At 37.2% G+C, this 22,115-nt stretch overlaps 1 protein-coding gene across 3 annotated transcripts in view; it reads left to right on the forward strand.

Moving 5' to 3' along the window:
• The window catches only part of ZPLD1 (zona pellucida like domain containing 1), a 111,184-nt gene that overhangs the window by 64,954 nt on the left and 24,115 nt on the right, over positions 1 to 22,115 (forward strand). For 2 of the 3 annotated variants that reach the window (XM_072352259.1, XM_072352267.1), the window contains exons 2-4: positions 6,471 to 6,583; positions 15,604 to 15,717; positions 20,924 to 21,144. In XM_072352259.1, coding sequence (XP_072208360.1) covers positions 15,612 to 15,717; positions 20,924 to 21,144 — 327 coding nt within the window. In that variant the 5' untranslated portion in view covers positions 6,471 to 6,583; positions 15,604 to 15,611. Of the gene's footprint in view, positions 1 to 6,467; positions 6,584 to 15,603; positions 15,718 to 20,923; positions 21,145 to 22,115 lie in introns of all 3 variants that reach the window. The other variant, XM_072352252.1, reaches the window with a different exon arrangement.

Consider the following 22,115-nt stretch of genomic DNA (forward strand, 5'->3'; position numbering starts at 1 on the left):
CTCTGGAGCCTAACAGTCTCCCAATCATATGAATGAGGTAATCTTTCAGCAACTTAGCACTAAACTTGAGAACAAGTGAAAGAAGGAAACCACTTAGAGGAAAATAACCTCTCTGTGATGGCCCTTTCTCAGAAATACAAGATTTGCTGTTCAGCACCAGCAAGTGTGTAGGGAATCAGCTGAATGGAAGAATCTCTCCACTCCTCTAAGTACTTAATGGGACACTTACTTCCTTTTTCTAAAGAAAGGCTGGTGACATCTGCATTTAGTTTAAGAAACTAATGGCAGAGAAACAAGGAAGGTCTTTGCTGTAAATTAAGACAGCCGGATTGATGTTGCTTTCAGATTGAAATTAGCCTTTCTCATTTGAAAATCTGCAAGCCTCTCAGAAGGATAAATGTTTCAAGTAATAAGAAATATTAGATATAATCTTGTTGTTAAAGGAAAGGAATACTGGCTGTAGATTTAACTAAAATTTGGAAATGGGTTCAAAAATGAGCGTCTTTCAGTCAGAGGTAGGAGAGTATGATGTTCAGAGTTAATATAAGAGTAAGAAAGTGTGTGCATATTTAGAAATACTGTTGAAACTACTATATGGTCTTAAACTTTGCAAATTGTTTGGATAAAACATAGCTCACTCCAAAAGTAATAACTCCTATTTATTTCCACAGACATTGCAAAATACACTTAGAACATATTAACAGTATTTGGTAGAGCAAGTTCTCAGCTACAAAACAATATTCTTCAGCACAGTCATCACCATTAGCTTTGCATTTTCATCAGCGATACAAGAGAGTTTGCATGCCTCACTCATCAAAATCTGCACCAGCAGGGGTGACTCACTTTTGCCACTGCTGAAACACACCACCTACTGCCTCACTGTGCTCACATTCACTGTTTGGGCTCCATCAATGTTAAGCAAATGTTGATGAATGTCAGTGGGTGCCATTTCTTCCCCATGGAAGAATTCAGTGATGCACCTTTGCTGCATGTGTCTTTCCATGTCAGACAACATTCTGTCAGACTGCCCCTCTGCTGCCATTTGTCACACAGCAACAACATAAAAGGGAATACTGGTGGGAAGGTTCCATCTCTACTACCATATTGTCAACATCCAGCTCTGGTGGGCTGATATAATCAAATAGGTGATATTGCTTTTGGAGCACTCCTTGTAGAAATTTCTGTGACTAAAGTGGAAATAGAACGATTTTTACTTTTGCTTGGTTTGAGGAAAAAGCAAAATTATAGATGTAAATCCAAAGTAAAGTGTGATAACAAGTTTATTTTTTAGATCTGATATGGTCAACATGAAAATTATTTTCCTGAGCACCCCGAGTAAACTGAAGCTCACATGTGTAGGATCCCATGGATCTAAAACAAAGAAATCAAAGAATCAGACAAGCTATGAAACAAAGTGTTTTAATGCAAGAAGCTGACTGTTTTTAATGCTTTTTGTACAACGCTGTGAGAAATATTTGTTGCTGCAAATCAGTTTGTTTTCAGTAAAGCTGGAGAAGCTGAATGTAGTCTCTTGGGTGATTGTATGTGGTTTTTCTTTAGTCCCAATTCACAATATGTTACCACAGCCATTTCTTTTGTAAATTTACCTCTGCTGTTATTGAAACACGTCAGTCCTTTGATGTATGTTGCTGTGTACTGCTATGACTAACAGGGATTTATGTATTCTAGTTCTGTGGTCTTTCTGCAGATAAGACTGGTGCCAGGGTTATTTACAATCTGTTCAGGTTGCATTTTTTGCCTTTGGTAAAGACCTGCATAAACTGGATTTGGGTTCTGTGTGATGTTTCATTACAAACATAATTTCATGATCATTTTTCTCACGTGCGCCCTGTTTTTCTAGCAGTTTGCTTTAGAGAGATTTAAATTACCATTGCTTTGGCAGGATAAGGACTGGTTGTTTCTGAGGCAGAATACTCTTCAGTTATTTAAAACTGGCACACACTCTCTAGATGCCCATAATATAAATAGTGATGACGGTTTTTAAGGTATGTGTTTGTGTGCATGTATTTGACTACTGCTAGGGAAGAATATCTCCTACAGTACTGGTTCTTTTCAAACCTCTTTCCTTGCAGCTACAGCAGGCATTGACTACGTGCATATGAATAATACAAGAAGCTACTCTGTATTAACTGGATTCTGGAATACACCCGATCTTTTAGGAAAGAATCATAGAATAAATAAGGTTGAAAAGACCTCTATAATTACCTAGTCCAACCATCAACCCCATCCCCACCATACCTATTAACCATGTCTACACAATTCTTGAACTCTAATGGATGGTGATTCCACCACCTCCATGGGCAACCTGTTGCAATGCCTCATCACTCTTTCTGAGAAGAAAGCTTTTTCTAATATCCAACCTGAACCTCCTCTGCCACAAAATGAGGCCCTTTCTCTCTGGACTTAGTTCTGAGAAGCGGTAAGAAAAGCACAAGTGTGAAGGTTTTAAAATGCAACTAAAACTAAATATGAGAGAAAAACAAAACAGCAGGAGAAGGGGTGGGAGATGTTTGTAGGCTACTGCAATTTAGTCATAAGGGAAAGCAGGAGGTACCATTGTAGACCTGTTTGAAAAAGAGTCAGATAAGAGGGGATGTGATAGATAATGGTTATGTGTAGAGAAAAATTCCATCAAAACACCTCAAAATGTAGGTCTACATATGCCAATACATATCTCAATGTAGGTCTGTGTATGCCAATACGTATCTTAACGTAGGTCTATGTATGCCAATGCATATCTCAAATATAGGCCAATTTGTTTGCATTTTTTTTGTCTTTTGTTTCTCTTCCTGTTTAGCAATCTAGTTGGGCTTTGTGGAATTTCATATTAATGTTGAAGTTGATATTGATGTAAATCATCCAAAAAGAAAATCTAGGGTATCTCCTAACCTCTACAGAAGAGGATAATATATATATAAGTAACGCAGGGGAAGGTTATTCCTTTGGCTTATTAGGAATAATATTCATTTTATTTATTTTTCTAAGAGAAAAGTAAGCCTGGCAAAATCAGAATTTATATCATGGTCAAACAGCAGCACATTTTAGCTTGCATCTGAGCTGGTTAAGAATCTTTGGATTTTCCCCTTTTGATTCGATTTATTTATTTATTTATTTATTTATTTTTCCTCCTGAATTATTTTTTCCATTCATTTGCATCCATTCTGTCTCCTTGTGTGTTTTTTGTCATCAGCAACAAATTCTGGGTGAGTGGGAACTTTCTGCGTCCTGAAGGGAGAGGGTGGGAGAAATGGATTTATTTATTTATTGTCTCTGTCTGCATGAAGAGAGGAAGCTCCTGAGATGCTTTAGTCCTTCACATCCTTTAGATGAGTCACTTAGACTTGCCATCAGATTGAGTCCTGAAATTCTCTAAAATCACTGCTTAGAAAGAACAGCTGTTATAATCTCAAAAAAATACTCAAAATAGTGAGACAGGCAAAGGGATTTATGGAAAAGATTATACAAATAATGAAGTATATTTGGGAAGTTATTTGTTTTTCACTGGATATATTCATGGTGTCGTTGTCTTGTATTTGTTCTGACCAGAATGACTGTTTGAAATCATGCTGAAAGAAAGCTTTTAAAATTATTAAATATTTTACAGAGCAAAAAATCATTTTTTCTATAAATAGATTGTGTAAGTTCAGAGAATTAAATAGTTTGGGGCACATCCCTTCACATCCCTAATGGTGAAATACTTAGTTTTGTTTTATTTTGCTTCATGTTAATGAATACAAGGATTTATTTTTACTTTTAAAAGTGTAGCTAACATTATGAAGCAGTGAAATTACTAAAAGCCGTTATTTACAGAAAACTTGAAACAACTTGGGATTTTATGTGTACATGTAGCATATCCTTCAGATTGCTTATAGTACCATGTGAGAGCAGTGAAGTGCTATTTCTAGAAAGCTCAGAGATTTGTTCACTGCTCCCTTTAAATATTTGTCACCAAATTACTGTCTGAACACATTGTAGCTGTGTTCCTTCTTACCTTTTCTAATGGAAAAAATTGAGGTTAAAGCTACTGTAATCCTAAACTGTGTGAGCTGTCTGGGGATGGGATAATGCAGCTAACTGTACTTTCATCTCACCAGATGCTTCTCAGTTAAGGTCAGCAATAACTTTAGAAGTGCAAAATGATGGACTGCCAAGGTGATAGACCTTGGAAGACTTATGACCTGCCAGGATGAAGGCAGCTTTCAACCTATTTCTGCTTGGAGGTGGACATGTATTTGGGCCAGCTAAGTTGCTCCTGCAGCTCAGCTGCAGGAATTACATCTGAAAGTGTGTAGCCACAATTCCTCAGTGTGCATAGCTCCTGAAATGGCTGGTTTTTGGTGTGAGCTAAAGTTGCAAGGACCTATCCTGCTGTCTAGTGCATTCAAACTAGAAGTGTGAACAGTTAGACTGGATATAAGGAAGAGGCTTTTTACAATAAGTGTGGTGAGGCTCTGGATCAAAATGCCCAGACAGATGGTGAATGCCCCATCCCTGGTGATGCTCATGGTCAGACTGGATGGGGCTCTGAACAACCTGATCTAGCTGTAGGTGTCCCTGTTAGCTGTGAGGAAGTTGGACTAGGTGGCTTTTAAGGGTCCCTTCTGATTCAAATGATTATATGATTCTATGAAACACAAGTCTGCAGCAAGAGGAAGATGAGATGGCAGCTGTGATGTTGGGCACGGACTTGAATGTGTACATGTCTGTGTGGAAGGAAGCAGTACAAACTTTGCAGAATTTGTACTTGCAGCCACTGGAAATGGAGAGAAATTGCCCACGATGTCTTAATGTGATTTGATGTTTTTTAATAAACTCATCTGAAGGCCATAAGGCAGTGGATAACTTTTGATTTTATAGGTGTCTTTAACTGAGATTCCTGCTTTGGAAACCTACTCAAGGGTAAGACCATTCTTTAACACTCTTGTTTGTGAAACCAATTTTATATTGAGATACTTCAATGTGGTCTTGTGATTTGAGGCATCAAACCTGTCTAAACATTTAATATGAAGTGAAAGTTTTGTCATTGCTTCATTTCTCTTTGTTTAACTTTTTATTAGTCCAAGGCTACCCTAGCTCATGCTGTATTGTAGTATTTATGTTGAAGGGTTGGATTTAGTTTCTTGAGCCTTCACCCAGCCAAACCAACATTAATGTTATAGGGTATGTGTCTGAAAATAGGACTAGAAACTAGGCATAAAAAACCTTTTGACATCTGATGATTTCAGAGTGTATTATAAATGATTCTTTCTGGAGAAAAACTGCTGGAAGCAGCAAAAGCTCTGTTTGCCTGCATGGGACAGCAGCACTAGTCTCTTCCTGGATCTGGAGCAGCCAGGGATGACCACCACTCCCATGGGTGCAGAACATGTGTCTATATATATGAGGGAGCTTGTTGTTCAAGGGGAAACCTGCTTTGCTGCTTTCCTTTTTCATTCACCTGATAGAGCAGGCCTATGAGGTGGGGAGGTCAGCATATATTGGGCCACCAGGTCGCTACTCATCCAGGCTGGCCAGGGTTGCTGTGGATGTGCTTAGCAGCATTGATGTCTATGAGCAGCTAGTGTAAGTGAAGGCATGGCAAAGGCCGAATTTCACTGTTCACACTATGCCACAACAAATCCAGGCACCTCAAAGCTTTCTCTGGGATGCCAAATCCTATGGACTACAGTTTTACCTGCCCAAAGGCATAATGAAAGCTTAGAGGCATAGATGGCTGTCACAAAAACTAAAGGGAGATGGTGGAAAGAGGTAGGAGGGAGAAAAAGCCTAATGAAACAAAAGGGAGTGAAACATCTCTTTCTGCCCCCTCTAAGGCCCAAGGATCAGGGAGTAGATGTTACGAAGCAGGTTCAGTTTCTAGCAGCTTGATCTTGCCTTTGTATGCAGTTGGCTTTGTGTGCATTGATGTCCTGTTGATAATTACCATTCTGTTGTCACCTGTATTCATAGTGACACCCCCATATCACATTTTCATCACAGCGTGAAATGTCGCTCTTTTTGCTTTTGTTTTGTGGGTACTATGAATTTAGCCCAGAATTGAAAAAGCTAGACACTTCTCACAACACACAACGGGGCATTGATAACCATGCAGCTTAGTTACTGATCCTATCTCAGTGCTTCCATCAGTTTCCTTCCTCCCACCCCTCTTTTTAAACAGACAAGGTTTTTCCTCAACAAGCTGATGACAGAATAATTTCTTCACATTGATTGTTTGCCCCACTTGGACCTCTGGAGATCTTCGTACAAGTGGAGAGAAGTAGATCAAAAGGCTGCGAAAAAAAAAAAGCAGGGGATTGTAAAAAGGCACCATAAAGATCCTGCTCAGATTTCAGCCTGGCGATGAACAGACTTGTAAAGTATTCTGAGACCTGTCAAATTTTCCCATCTAAAATCCAGACCTATTTTAAAAAGAATTTTTCATAATGAGTGTCTCTTTTCCCCCACAGCAGGCTCAGAATGCTTTCTGAAAAGTTTTGCAGGACAGAGAAGTTGAACACTTGATCACATGCAGGAGCACAGGATAGATGGAGTACAGCTGACTCAACAGCTACAGGGGATTTGGGTAAGTGCCCACTATGTCAGCCAACTAGAACTTACTAAAATATGGCAAAATTTCACATTATTTGTTATTTAAAAAAGAAAAAAGTTATCATTTTAACACTTGTTTGACAAGTTTAATCTCACTGGAAAATCAGAGGGGGAGCTGGTTGGGAACTATGTAGGGAATGGGTAGTGAAAACAGGAAGGCAAATTATCATCCAACTGGGAAAAGAGGTGTTTTGTTTTTGTTTTTGTTTTTTCTCAACTTAGTTTTTACCTAAAGGTACCCAGACCAGACCCCCATCGTTAATATGAGGGGAGGAAGGTTATACACGTTTCAGGTTACCAATGTATGTCAAATCCATTCGCTTTGCTTTCAGGAGGAAAACAATATATTTCTTGAGGGAGACAATGTTATCCGACTTGTGGTGTCAGTCTGCCTGTTCCCACAATTGTTGCATTGATGGAAGAAAATTTTGATAAGCGAGACTTCTTATCTGTCTCCCTCTGCAATATAATGGCATGGGTTTGCTGATTGGAAATGACATTGTCTGCAGTAACAAAGCTGGCTGGATGTGATAATTGCACTACCTTTCATTATTATTATTATTTTTTAAAGTATTAACAATCACAGTATATTCATGAGTGAAGGTAGTAGGGATTTGAGATCAAGTCTTTAGTTAAGTTGATGAACCGATACGGTCCAAATTGACATAGTTATTTTAATTGCTGTGTTCACTGTGAGAGGAAATTTTAGCATGTTCCTAGTGCAGCAGCAAAAGGGACTGTTCAACCTACTTGTGTTCTTTTGATCAAAGAATGTTTTTTATCAGTGCGTGATGTTATGCTTTCTTTTAGCTTGGTCTTCAGCAGTATCCCTCAGGCTTGTTTTAGTGGCTGGCTTAAAAATTACTTCAGACTGTGTAATAAGTCCAAAATGGCTATAAGAGGGACTTGAAACATGGTAAAAGAAATATTCATAAGCAAGCCTTTTTTTATTTCATAGTAAAATAAAATAGCTTCTCTCGTTCTGTTTAAATGTTATCCTTGGAACTGTGTGAGCACCCTCCAATTTCACATATTTATGAAGCCTGTGGGTTTTTATACTTGTTTAGACCAAGATATTAGCAGCATTATTTACCCCATATTTGTTTGACTTGTAAGGATTAGATAAGATTGTACCATTCTACAGTGGCATTCTACAACTTTACTGCTTAATTTCTATTCCTAAAAGTCAGGAAATTGAAGTCAATCTGATAACATAAGCTGTTGGTGCTTTTTGTCAGCAAAGTCTTATTTTAATGGTAACTTTTCAAACTGCAAACAGATGGCTGCACTATAATCTACTTGCTAGTGACATCGAGCATTATTTACTGAAGATTTATATTTATATTGCTCTCTTCAAAAGCGTAAAAAGAGTAATTAAGGAGAATGATACTCATTTAGATCTTTATCTGCCCACGTGACTGCAAGGCTCTAGGGGCATGCAATAGGATTAGAAGTGCCTCATCGCTGTATTGGTGTTTTTGAATCCAGACCATAGTTAGAGGCAACTGAAGGCCATTACCATGTGACGACTCTTTAGTGGCCTATATCAGATGATTTGATAGTCTCTGTAAATTTGCTTGCTGATGGAATCCTCATAATGATCAGTGATGTGAAAAAGAAATCAGTAGACTGAATGTGCTTGTGCTGAATATCTTTAAACCTAGAAACAACCTATTCATTCCAGGCTTTATGGATGGTCCCTGTTTGCCCATACAGAGGACTGCACAACCGTTGCTTGTGTTTGTCTAAGATGATCCTGGACTTTAGTCTCCTACCGTTTTTCAGATTGCAGTATCTCTGCTAAAACTGATAGTGCAACACAATGTGGAACAGGTGCAAGAGAGCAAAACCAAACAATTTATCTACGTAGTCAGTGTAGTTAGCCAAAGGCTCAAAATTCTGTTGTCATTGTGTTCACTGCAGATACTTCTGCATGTTGTAGCCAGTCCATAGATGGGTGCTGGTGGTTATGCAATTAAACTTGTTTTGTAATTAGTTTTAACTGTTAACTATAGGGTTTTTTGTTTTTTTTAATAATCTTCTATGGCCAAAGTGAGAAATTTAAAATGATTTTCACTTTATGATGCAAGTCAGATATGCCATGACTAGAGTAGGAAGTCTGGTTTCAGTTGGTTTAAATTTTCGGCTTTTTGTGTTGAATCTGCCAAAGCTGCATGAAGAATCTAAGTTGTACCACGAGATTAATGAAATACAGAGCAAAACATCAAATTATTTGTTTTAATAATGAAAAGGAGGTCTTGCTTTGTCAAGGATTTCCAGACTTGGAGTAAAATGATCTTTTCAGATCACTACAGTAGTCTCCAAATTCTATCCTGAATTTACTTCTTTTGTTAGTCTGACCCAATTTTATTTATTTATTTTTTTGGTTCTGTATTAGATAATATGAAATCCAAGAAGAATTTTTCCAAAACTCTTCAATTCTAGTCCAAAGCTTTGACAGTAGATCATTTCAGTCCTGTTTTCCTCTAAAATCTGAGCTCCGTGCCAGTTTTGCACAATTCATAGCCCATGGGAAACCATGGTAATTCCCGCAGGTTGGAAGGACAGCACAGAAAACTGTCTTTCTTTTGTGACTTGAGAGATGAAGTTGACTTGGTTTTATTTCTTTTGCTTTTTGCTTTTGTATTTTTTGTATCTGAAACTTTAAGCTGATTTATGTCCTCACATTTTATTGAGGCATCTGTGAATCAAACATTTCAAAGAGAAATTTGAATTATTTTTATTGGCTTCTCTATCTGTTATATAATGTTTCATTACTTTATTTATATGAATAATAGCTATGATTTGGAAAACTATAGCATTCTCAAAAGCCTTAGGGTGTTAATAGAAACATCTGGAAGGGTTTTAGTGATGTTTTCTGTGGAAAGACAGCAAGATCTGAATTGCTTATTGAGGTCATTTCTGCGGGAGGAAAAAAAAGCAAATATGCTGGCAATACCTAAACAAAATTGAACTGATCACTAAGTGTAAGTACAGTATAAATAATATAGAGTGGCATGGAGGAAAGGTAGCCCTTTTGAAGAATATTAGTATTTCACTCATGGATAGAGCAAGCAACTAAAATAACTGTTGTACAGTTGTTTAGCACTGGATAACGGGTAAACTGCTTGCATCATGATTTTAACTATCTCAAGTGGAGAGTTTAAACAGATCAAGACTATCAGGATCTGTGACTTGTTCAGAAATAGCTTTTTAAAGTGCTTTAATTACTGTTTCACTTCTAGTCTGTTTTCTCCTTGGAAGACATTATGCTATTCTATATAAATTCCTTGGAAATATTTAATATAGTTGTACTATTCATTTGATCACCGTTTCTCTTTTTACTTTGTAAATAAGCGATTTCTTTTCAGAACAGAATAATAATCATAAAAAAAAACCTCAGTGCATCCAAGGATGCAAGTAGATTTCTACGCTGAACTACAGCATTTAAAATATTATTATTATTATGAATGTTTTGAATTGTTAAAATATAGGGTTTTGTTTTATTAATATATAGCACAGTGGCTACATTCCCTTAGCCTTTAGAATGGAAAATAAAAAATAGGAATAAAAAAGTCTCAGCTAGGGTTTTGCCTACCTAAGGCTACAGGATGAAGCTGTGGTTGTACCAAGGCAATTGTGGATCTCTTAGTATGCATTGTACTGACTTTATAGGTTGAAGGGCACTGCATGGCTTTAATATTATCTACTCAACATACATGTTTAATTCTCATTAACAGTCATACGGTTCACAAAAGATAAACTGAGCTGTGTCTTCAGGAACCAGATCTAGATTTTCAGCCTCTTGGTGTTCAGCAGGGCTTAGAATGGTTATTACACTTCAGTTCAGAAGAAAGCTATGTATTACTTCTACATTAATACTTAATGGTCTTGAATTTCCATTGCCATCGTAGCATGCTGGTCCAAATTTGAAGGCTTTCTGAACCAACCATCTTCCAGATTAAATTCTAGTAATTTTGGCATGGATTACTTTTGTGGAAAATTAACATATCTATCTCTTTAAAGAAATAATAATGTGTGTGTGTGTATATATATATATATATAGATAGATAGATATGTATATGTATACATATATACATATATATAGATAGATAATTAGTCTAAGTGAGAAAAGTTGTAGAAGGACTGAAAAAACAAACAAACAAACAAAAAACACCAAAACTGATTTATTTTTCTTTATTAAAAAAAAAAGGTCCCTCCCAAATTTATTCCCATTCTCATTTTCTTTGGATACTTTAAGCACCTGATTGATTCACCAAATATCTTGGCATTTGACATTTCGTCTATGATTTGTTCTTCATCAAGGACAGTTCCTGTTTGGTTTAGTTGGTGTTCTGAGCTTTGACCCAATATTAAGTACAAAAATCATATAGTATAGAGACAATTCAGGATTTCTGTTTTAAATCTCAAGAATACAGTGTAAATGTATGACTAGAAAATGTTCACGAGTCATTTCTGGGGCCAAATAATTGACACTGAAAGCAACTATATGCCTAAGTACACCTGTACATTTTGTGCATGATCTTTCCTGCACTGTTCACCCCTGCTATTTGTGTTCTGAATAGTTAGTAGAATTAGCTTGCCTATTTAAAATAAAATTATTTTCCCATTGTGTTAAGAAAAGAAAAATCAGGTGCATTTTTTACATTCACAGATGAGCTGATTTCTAGTGTTTTATTATTTCCTTGTATGTGTTGTTGTAATTATGCTTGTATTCCTGTGCTGAGTACCTTCAGATGCTATAATTTTGGGAACATCCGATCTGTTTTGCAGGTTTATGACTGTCATCAGCTTTGTTTTGATTAGAAGATACCAATCTCTCTGTGTGTATGTAGGTGTTATGTATGTGTGTGTCTCTGTACATATATTTTCACCTTTGCAGCTTTTGCATGATGTCAGAAATAGCACGGTACTGGGATCTGAAGTCTGAAGCATTCATAAGAAAAGAAACTGTTTTTCACAGTCTCGACAATAAAGATTGTTCATAAGTGGATGGAAATATTAAAGATGAAGTCCGTCCCTAAAAAGTTACTTGCATCTCTTGCTATCCATGCATTTCTGTTGCCATCCATTAAGAAGAAAACAAACAAAAACAAATAAAAAGCAAAAAATCCAAATTGCGTTGCACCATTTGGTAGCTTGTCTTCGAAACAGGTACTGTAAAGATCCAAGTCTTGTTTTATCTGCATCGAAAGAGCCAAAGATGTAAAGAAGGTGATGACAGAGAAAGCATGGTCTGGATAATCTGTTATGGTGGGATGTAGGAACTGAAGAACTGGGTGCAGAGAATTCTTCTTCTGGATTTGTTTGTCACTTTACTTTTAAGTGCAAACAGTCCGGTGTATGTCTGGAAGGAAAGCAGTTCTGGAAGCTCTGGTGGAGATACAGTTAGCACACAACTCCAGTGCAGATGCAGAAGCAAGTTAGACAGTGAGACAGACATGAACCAAAAGGACGAGGAACTATTTTGTCATGAAATTACTCTAAGAAGTAATATTCATTGAAAAATGTCACGATTACTTCAAAACATTTTTAAGTAAAAGCAATCATTTTTCTATTCCATTACTTGCAGAGACCTAATGTATGTTGCTACAGAGCCCTCAGTCAGTTAATAGATCTGTATGAAAACACTTGTAAATGGAACATTTATTCTGCTAGTTTTATTATGCAGCAGTCAAGATACATAAATACCACTGTATTATTTTGTAGCATTGCCACTCCATAAATGGAAAATGAAGAACAAGCATCAGATTATAAGCAGTTCTTATAAAATATAGGATGAATATTTGAAATGAAAATTAAGATCAAAAGTCAAAATTAGCTCACAAGTGAATTTAAATAAAAATGAAGGACTGAACCAGTAGTGAATGCTGTTCAAAATGGAAAATCATTGAAGATTATCTAAAAATGAGAGGTTGAGAGAACAATCGACTAGATTGTCAGGTAAGAAAAAAAAGAATGTAGGTAGGTTACTGCTGTTCTGCAGTATTTCTAAGCTGAATACAGAATGGCTTTTATTTAAATTGCAAACATCTTTACTTTGAAATTTTGTGTGGGTTTTCTGACGTGGCAACATTTGTGAAATCAGGGAGAAGGGCTTGGTAGAATAATAGCAATTAAACTGAGGGATGCATGTTGCAACTGTTACCTCTTTGTACTTTTCAATGATGTGCAGCACAGAACAGGAAGACCTGCGGATAGGACTTGGTGCTGGATATATCAACAAATTCAGCTGCACAGAAATTCATACCCTGTCATTCTCAAAATTTACTTTCCTGCTGGTAGATTGGAACCCAAATATATTGAGCTGTTTTTCCACTGACTTGGTTGTTTTAGAAATCTAAATGATGCACAGTGTCTGAAATGATTAATTAACCACATTTGATAGGTCCGCAAATCTCTGTCTCTTTACCTATACTCATCCTTTAGATCTGCTCTACTATGAATGCTTGAGATAGTTGCCATGTGAACTTGTTTTTATATACACGGAAGTCCTGTACACAGAGCTTACCTCTGCCTCCAAATCAATGGAAAAAACTGTTCACTTGATAAATAGAAAATACTAAACCTCATTTGAAAGATATCCTTTGGTATTGGAGCAGAAACTAAGTGAAATTATTTACATGACTTTGCAAGTCTTTTTTTTTTCCCCTTGATTTGGGCATGTCAGTGAGTCCAAACACTACACTGACTGTCACAAACAAACATAGTAAATCACGTAAACATCAAGAGATCCTCAAAGATGCTCTGCAAAGAAAATGGAGAATGAGGGTTGAAGAAAACAAGAGTACTTTAGTTTCATTGATGGAACCTGGAGTGAAGGAACACATTTTTTTGTGCAGTGTCTTTGGAATCATGAAGATGTCTTCTAATAGACAAATATATTTGTCTCTGCACATAAATGTGTGGGGTTTTTGTTTGTTTATTTGTTTTTTAAAGCACAAAGTGCTGTAATCTTCAAAAATGGCCCAAAGAGCTCCATTCCATATTAAAGAGCAGAGGGGAAAAGCAGATGTGTATCTTTACTATCTTTCTTATGAACACACTGATTTATGGGTTATAAATCACCCTATTCCTGAGGCTTGAGTTTTACCTTCCTTTTTTTCTACATGAATATTTCATTTTATAGGCATATAGAGACAAGTGTCATTTTGATAAAATAATTGGATGAAATGTTAAGCAGTGTCTGTATGGTTGGTGGTTGGAACTTGTTGATCCTTGGGGTCTCTTCCAACCCAAGCCATTCTATGGTACAAATCTTTTGGTTTGGATGACTTGTACATTTGACTGGCTGAGGTTTTAGGATTTTTTAGTGAGAAGCTGCTAGAAGAGCAAGGAATGGTTGCCACGGTCCTTATGATGGTAAATGGATAGGTGAAGTTGGCCTCTCAGGGTATTTTCTAGCCCTGCAATTCTCTTGCAAGAAATAAAAAAAATAACACACATTACTAACTTGTTTAACTGAGATCAACAGGAATCATCCCCACTGGTGCTGCGGATCTGCATGCAAATCCATATGCAGATGAGTCAGTAGTTGGAGAGCAAGAAGAACATTATTGGTTGTGTTAAAATTTAACTTGCTCTGAACACAGCTAGAGAACTAATGCTATAAATACTTAATGTCTTAATTCAGTTTTCATCTTTTAGCAATCATCTCTCCTTCCACTGAAGCACAGCAACAAAAGTTAAGTTTAATAATTAACATTTTAGAATTTACCTGACGGTCTGCTTTTTGTCTAAAATAATAGTTACAGCTTTGTCAGTGTGAATTTTAATTAAATTCTTTTCAAATATATATATATATATTTTGGTAGCAAAAAATATTGTAGTAGTTAGGAAATGGAAGTCAGACTTAGTTATCTGACACTGGGACAGTACTTTGGTTTCTGCAGTAGTGCATGGCTCAGTGCTGTGTTCTAGCTGGCTTCTCTGTAATTTCAACACGAGGCTTTAAACCTCAGACTCCTATACAGTCATGAATGATCCAGACAAAAAAGTGTGAGTTTGTCCCAGATGTTCTCCCCATGTGCTGTTGCTGGCTTCTTCCAAGGCTGCATGGAGGTGTGCTGTGTCTGTGAATGTTCCTTCTCCTCTTACAGAATTGTGATGATCAGCATCTCTTGCTGTTGTGTTAGAGGTAACTAACCTCCTAAATCTCTCAGAACTGCCCAGTTCCTTTGTGGAAAGACAGTACTGCTTCAGATTAGCAGAGATTTTTCTGTTCATACAATAATTAAAAGCAAAGCTTAGATTCATGGACAAAATCCCTGGTATTCTGAGATCTTTCTGATAAGTATGTGAATCAGATGTTTATTGATCGTGCTAAATATCATAAATATGACATCTTGGAGAATTCCTCCTGGGAAGAATAATTATTCAAGACATGAAAAATTTATGTGTTCTGACCTTCTAGAGTGGTTGCCAGGCATGATTCAAGCAGATGTAATTTCTATGCCAACTCCTTACCTGAGCTCAGTACAATTGCATGCATGCTTCAAAGAACAGATTTTTGGCAATTAGATATGGACTGATTTTTATTCCAGGACCTTGAGCCTGAGAATTGCTCAAAAAGACATTTATCTGTACAGTTTTCAAGGACATGGCTGAAATAAAACATTGTTCTGCTTAATTCATCTTTCTCAATGGACTTTTACACTGAGATTTCAAAAAAAGTTGACAATGTTCAATTGCATGAGCACTCTCATAATCTATCAATAAATTTTAGGGGATGTTTTTCCCCTTTTCTTTCTTTTATATACCATCCATGAGCATTTCTCTGCTGCAAGTTGTGATTAAAAGCTCAGAAACAGAGAAATGGGCCCAGCTGCCCCTGGCCTCTTTTTCATACGGTTGTGAGCTTTATCCATGATTCCTTTGCTGGAGGCCATCACCTCCCGAGTGGTAAAATGTCTGCAGTAAGCATCTTCAACACAATGAGCAGATGTGTGTAATAACCACCTAATGTTTTGCTAGGTTTTGCAATGGAACAGGTATGGTTACTGCTCCTGCTGACTATTAAAGTGCTTTCGGTGACTGCTCAGTTCAACGGCTACAACTGTGATGCTAACCTCCATAGCAGGTTTCCTGGTAAGTGTTTAATAGACTTTTTTTTTTTTTCTAAATGGCTTCTTTATTGTCTTGGTTCAAAGCAGCGCTTATTTTTAAATACAGAGCTTTAAATCTGTCGGGAGCCTAGGGGTAGGGCTTCACATTAAGTGAATATTAACTACCTGCATGACAATGAAACTCCCATAATGTTACACTTTACACTCTTCTTAATTGCACACTGGGTCAAATCCAGCCTAGTATTAATGAATACAACTACCTTCACATCAGTGGGGTTTGACCTGCTTTAGCCAGAGCTCTGTCCTGTTTAAGAAATTCACCAGAAGTCATGTTATTTGAAATGCTCTCTACAGGTTTAAGAGTCTGAGACTTCTAACTGGGTTTTCTTTCAAGTTTTATCTCAGTGAGATAATTATGTCCCTTTAATGAAATACAGAAATAGATATGTATTTTTGAACAAAAATGAAGTTGATGGCAAAATTCTGTGCCTCACTTCACCATTAAGCTCTTGCCTGGAGGCAGGTGAAGCAGTGCGATGCATCTAAAGATGTTCTATATTCATGCCTCAAGAAAGCAGGAAATAAGTTTTTCTAGGGACATCAGATGTCCAAAACTGTTAATGCACCGAGAAACAGATATATATGTATATATATATCTGTTATAGATATATATCAGATATCTATATAGATATATATCAGATATCTATATATAGAGAGAGAGATCAGGATTTACTCAGCTAAAGAATGTTGTTAGTTTGTTACATCCTTCCTGCCTCCGTTGGTTTTTGGTCAGAGTAATAGTAATGCAGGGCTGACTCTGACCGATTCACGTCTTATGCTTCTGAGGTAGTGATGGAATCAAACAAACAGTAAATGATGAAGTCTCAATATTATGCTGTAATACCTTTCTTTTTTTTTTTTTTTTTGTTTTCTTTTTCTCTTCTAAATAATAATAGTTATGATTATTTTCAGGAAAGGACACTTTGATTAAATTATCCGTTTTCATTGTTTCCTATTACTATCACACTGTTGGCTGCTTCGCTGATATAAAAGACCACCGATGTTTTTGACTCTTTTCTCCCTTGTTTGATGTGAATATGAAAATTAGAGAAATATAGAACATGCAAAAAGGATGCAGTATTTTGTTCATCCCTGGTAAAAATCACCATTAAGCTGAGTTTTTCACAAACTACTTCTATTTTTCTATTCTTAGAGTTTTACAGGCTTGACTAAAAAATGTGGGTTAATTGTACTCACCTATCTCAGATTTACCTTTCATCATTTTCCATGCTTTTTTTTTTTTTTTTTTCCCCATTTCATAGTTCTTAAGAGGATTGCAGCCACTAGAGGGAAGCTTAGATTCTTCTTTCTGTGCTTTGTAAAAGCTTCTCTGGTCACCTTTTGCACTAACCTTGTACCATGGTTTTATATTTGCTGTGTGATACCCACAAAATGAATCCAGCTCTTACTGTGGGTATTTAGGAATTTCTTACAGTTTTGTCTCATAATAATGTCTATATCAGATGCCATACGAGCTGAATCCCAGAAACTCAGGCACATTTGTTTAGGTTACAAGCAAACATTATTATTTTTTAAAGTAAATTCTAATCATGCCACACTGCCCATAGCAGGTGAGAGCTGAGCCCTGCTCGTTCCTGTTTGTGACCTCAAGCAATAGAAACTCAAAGGCTGAAATTCAATCAATGGTCTTAGTGTTGATTTTGAGAGCTAAGAAAGAAGAATAATTCTGCTTATGATAGCCTTGTATTTGAGCTAGAGATGAAAAACCAAAATGCTTTTGTCCCAAAATATGACAGGTATTTTGTGAAAGAGGGACTGCTAAATGATGCACTGAGGCTGGTGGGTTTCAATAACCCTCCCCCCCCTCACCCAGAGCACTGTTTGGTGGGTTCAAGTACCCCAGAAGAAGTGCTGTAGCCTGTGCAGGGAGTGAGGGGCTCACTTTTCCCTGTTCTTCCTACCCTGGTGTTTGGCTCAGGCTGCAGCTCTGGGAGTGCAGACCTGACAGCCTTCAGCATTCAAGTGTAAGGAGAGAATAAGGGGTCAGAAAGAAGAACATGTCTAACAAGAGCCTTTTGAGGCTGAGATACTGCCTTGCAGAGCTCGGTTGTGGGTAGGATTTTCTTCCCCATTCCTTATTTGTTCCATGTAAGAGGCGTTTGTTTTTGTCAGTTGAAATCCCAAACAAGAGGTGACAGTGGACTTTCTAGCCGAGGTCTGTGGTGTGCAGATACCTCAGAAGCCATTGATTTATTTTTTGAAGTTGTTTGCTCTTTTATTTAATGCTGAGAGGAACAGAAGTTTAGGAAGCTTGTCTTCAGCAAAGATGAGAAATTAAGCCTTCCTAAAGACCCTCAGAGCTCATCCATTTTTCATTTGTTTGTGCTTTTATCGTTCACTGCTTAGATGACTTCTGCATAGGGATGGTGCTGCATAAACAGGGTGATAAATAATCAGACAGGACTTTTTTTTCCCTGCAGTTTGCAGGTTTGTTTTACAGAGTGAGCATGCAATAATCAGCAGGGCTGTAGACAAAAACACACTTGGTCGATCAAAAATTCAGTGACTTTTTGTACTGAAAGGCAGATGTATGCTTGCGTATGGAACAAGGTCAAATCCTGCTGTCCTTCAGAATGCTGCCCGAATAAAAAAGCTTAAGGTCTGCATTATAGTGGAGCATTGCTGTTAGAAGGCTTTTGGAGCGTACAGCCATGTTAGTGCAGCTGTCTTCAGATGGAAACGCACAATTTTGATTCAGGGCTCTTGCTGACAGAACATACTGAAACTTTGTAAAACTAGTTCATCTCCAGAATGTGCTGCTGCTATTTCACATTCTCTGTGCATTTTAATTCACCACTGAAGCAGTGACTTAATCATAGAAGAGGCTTCTGCAAAAAAGCTGGTTTGAGGCTATAAATGTCCTTGCACGTTTTTACTGTCAGCTCCATTGCAAGTCTTGGCGGTGTACGGATGAGCACCAGGCAGAAGTGGGCACTGGAGCTGTCAACATTTGGCCTGTGCTGCCATGAGTCCATCCTTGAGTCAGGTTATCTGCTGTTTTGCATATGACAGTCCTTCTTGTGAGTACTCCTGCCTATGGCAAGCTGGTGTGGTCTGAGTCACAGACCAAGTTCTTTGGCTGTATGCAACAGTGATAGAGGCCATTATATTGAAGTCCCCAACAAGTCTCAGCTGGGTGACCTTACCTCCAAGCCATCACAACTATCTTTGTTAGAAAACCAGAAGGTTTAACCACAGGAATGCAACTGTTTTTGTCTAAACATACATATGTAGGAGTAATATTTAACTTTCTAAATTCACAAAAAAATTTGCTAGATGTTTAGCATTTAAAGGGGCATTAGATCTGTTTGTATTTAGTTTCAGAATTGCTTTCTAAACAAATGCTGTGTTTTTTGAATTGCGGAATGGACAGATTTAATAACAACATGCTCTCGAAAAGCAGTTAGCAAAAAGGTTCAGTTTAGGAAAGCAGCTTATCCTCCTTTATAGTGCAAAAGTGGCTATTGTACCGTATGGTCCCATTTCCATTAGTGTCAAATGAGAATTTTGCAAGTTATAAAGGTACCATAACAGGAAAAATAACACCCTGCTTTTTAAAAGGCTTGAAGTGAGTTATAAAATTAAGTGAGCTATTTTATATTATATCCTGCAATTTATTACAATCAGTGAATTGCTCTGAATAAGTGTAGAAGCATATCCTTTGCTATTTATGTTTTTTGTATTGTCCCCTCTACCTTAGTATACCCATTAACTGAATTATAACAGTCCTCTAGCAGTGAATACCAAGACATGCTTCTTGATCTTTGTACATTATGTTAGTGAAAATACGCACATGTTGAAACCAGGAGAACATCACACCACATCAATTCTACTTATGTTTTGCCTCCAGTACCTTTCTGCCCAAATTTACACTCAGCGAGTAGCGTTTATCACCACATTAGTCCAGGTCAGAGTTTAGCCTGTTATTTTCTGCACTTGATTGTTTTGGCTTTAAAGCCACCATTAAAGCAGTCTAAATTAAACTGTTTGTGCTCCTGTACCATGGGGGAAGAGCTAGTTCATTATAATGGAGATTTCATTTCCTCTCTGTTTTGTCAGCTCAGTGAAACAATTCATTTCAGAAGGCTTAATGGCATAGTATTGACTGAAGTTGTTCTGCAATTTTTAATAGCCCCTAATGTTTAAGCGAGTGTAATAAATGCGTAGTTCTATAAACGAGTAATGACTGTGTTTAACGTGATGCAGTACACCTTTTGCAGAGCACTTAGAGGGAAAAAAAAGAAACCCAAACAAAATGCCCCCCTTTGTTTAAAGGCAAGAAGAGCTTGTAGAGAAGTTATGTAATCACTAGCTCTCCACCCAAAGACTCTGTCCCTTTTCCCTATAATCTCATCTGATTCTTTGCTATTCAAAAGCCTAAAAGTCCTCAGTATATTCAAATTAAATAAATATACATTCATCCAAGAAGGACCTTTATAGAATCATTAAGGTTGGAAAGACTACTACTATTATCTAATTCATCCACCAACTCATCAGCATTTTATTGCCATTCAAAACCTGATTAGTTATAACAATTGCCATGTTTTAGGCAATCTATGTTCTTTTGTATTGTAATAATGTACAGAATGAAAGATTGCACAACACTCTGTGGTTTTATTCATTGTCTGCTGCACAGCCTGAGACTGTGGTTTGGTACATAGTGGACTCCAGACAGCCTCAAATGTATCCCACTTCCATGCCAGCTGCCTTCTGGAGTGGGCTGAGGGGCAGAGCTTCCCTCCCAAGTTTTCTCAATATTGCTGGGAATTTACTGTTTTGGAAGAGGGCTGCTTAATCAAACTCCAGATATTTAACCACATTTCCAATCCTTTGCAGTGCTTCATCTAATGAATGTGCTACTGAATGACTTGCTGGAGATGGCTTGTTGCACGGTGGACTACATTTACTGTATTAATCTTTATTTTTCTTTAGAAAAGCTGTAGATTCAGACATACTTGTTTTTCAGAACAATGCACTTCTGTTCTTTATATTCCATTATTTTGCTGTGATTGAGGTCTAAAAATTTATTTGATAGGACTTTATAACACCAGACCAATTGCTGCAATAATTATATGCTGTTTAGTTTAAATACAATTTATTATTATTATTATTTTACAATATCTTTTACTATTTCTTTTTCCTTGCAGCTGAACGAGATATCAATGTTTTTTGTGGAGTACAGACCATTACTATGAAGATAAATTTTTGCACAGTTCTTTTCTCTGGTTATTCTGAAACAGATCTGGCACTGAATGGGAAGCATGGGGATGCTCACTGCAGGGGGTTCATCAATAACAACACCTTTCCAGCAGTGGTCATTTTCATCATCAATCTGAGTACTTTGGAATCCTGTGGAAACACTTTAGTGGTAAGATGAAATCAAAGTGAAATTGCAGCATGGCTGTTAATGCATAGGGTCAAGTGAATGGCCTGACAACATTACATCTTTTATAGATAATGTTTGCATTGTCTTTCCCAGTGAGCAATATAATGCATACATCAAAGAAAAACAGAGAAAGCTGAAAATTTATCTTGATTTCTAACTAGAAAACGTGATAGGACACATTTGCTCTCTGATTAGATGGTACATTTCTCATAGTAGTAATTTTTTTTGCCACTGAAAATGATGTTTTCACAAGGCATTTTTAAAACCTCTGTTGAACATATTTTGTTTTCCTGAAGCTTTTCAAATACCTGCTTGTGAAATGAAAGGAAAATATTTTAAAGAGGATGAGAGTTATGGTCTGGGTGCTTCTGAGATCTCATGTGAAAGGGCTTGTTGATTGATCCTGTATATCCTGTGGTAAGGCAGGGCCTTCAGGCTGAGTGTTGCAAGGGCAATAATCTGGCTAGAGGACTCATCCCCATGTGGGAGGAAGGGATCTCTGCAGGCATCTCTGCAAGTAGCACTCTCATGGCATGCACCTCCTTGTAGGATCTCATCTCTGTGGAACTCTCTGGCAACAAACTGAAGTTTTCAAGCACACCTGGAATATTTCACCAGAATAAACAAAAATTCACCAAAGACACGGTGAATGAAGAATGGCAATTACCTATGCGCTCAATTAATATATATATATATATGTGCGCGTGTGTGTGTGCGTATATATATATATAAAAATGTCAAGGTGTCTGCCTGAAGTTCAGATTTGTATGTTCAGCTCAGATCTTCTACTTGGTGCTGTGTCAATCTGTGCTATGATGTTTTCTCTGGTGGCATGACTTCAGAGCCCACATTTTGTTACTGCTTCATGCATGAACAGCACGTATCCTTATGCAACTAATGACTAAATGTAACCTTTAGCTAGCTTCTCAAACCAGAATCTGATCCAGGAGCTG

Source organism: Excalfactoria chinensis, chromosome 1 (genome assembly GCF_039878825.1).
Source record: "Excalfactoria chinensis isolate bCotChi1 chromosome 1, bCotChi1.hap2, whole genome shotgun sequence".
Classification (NCBI taxonomy): domain Eukaryota; kingdom Metazoa; phylum Chordata; class Aves; order Galliformes; family Phasianidae; genus Excalfactoria; species Excalfactoria chinensis.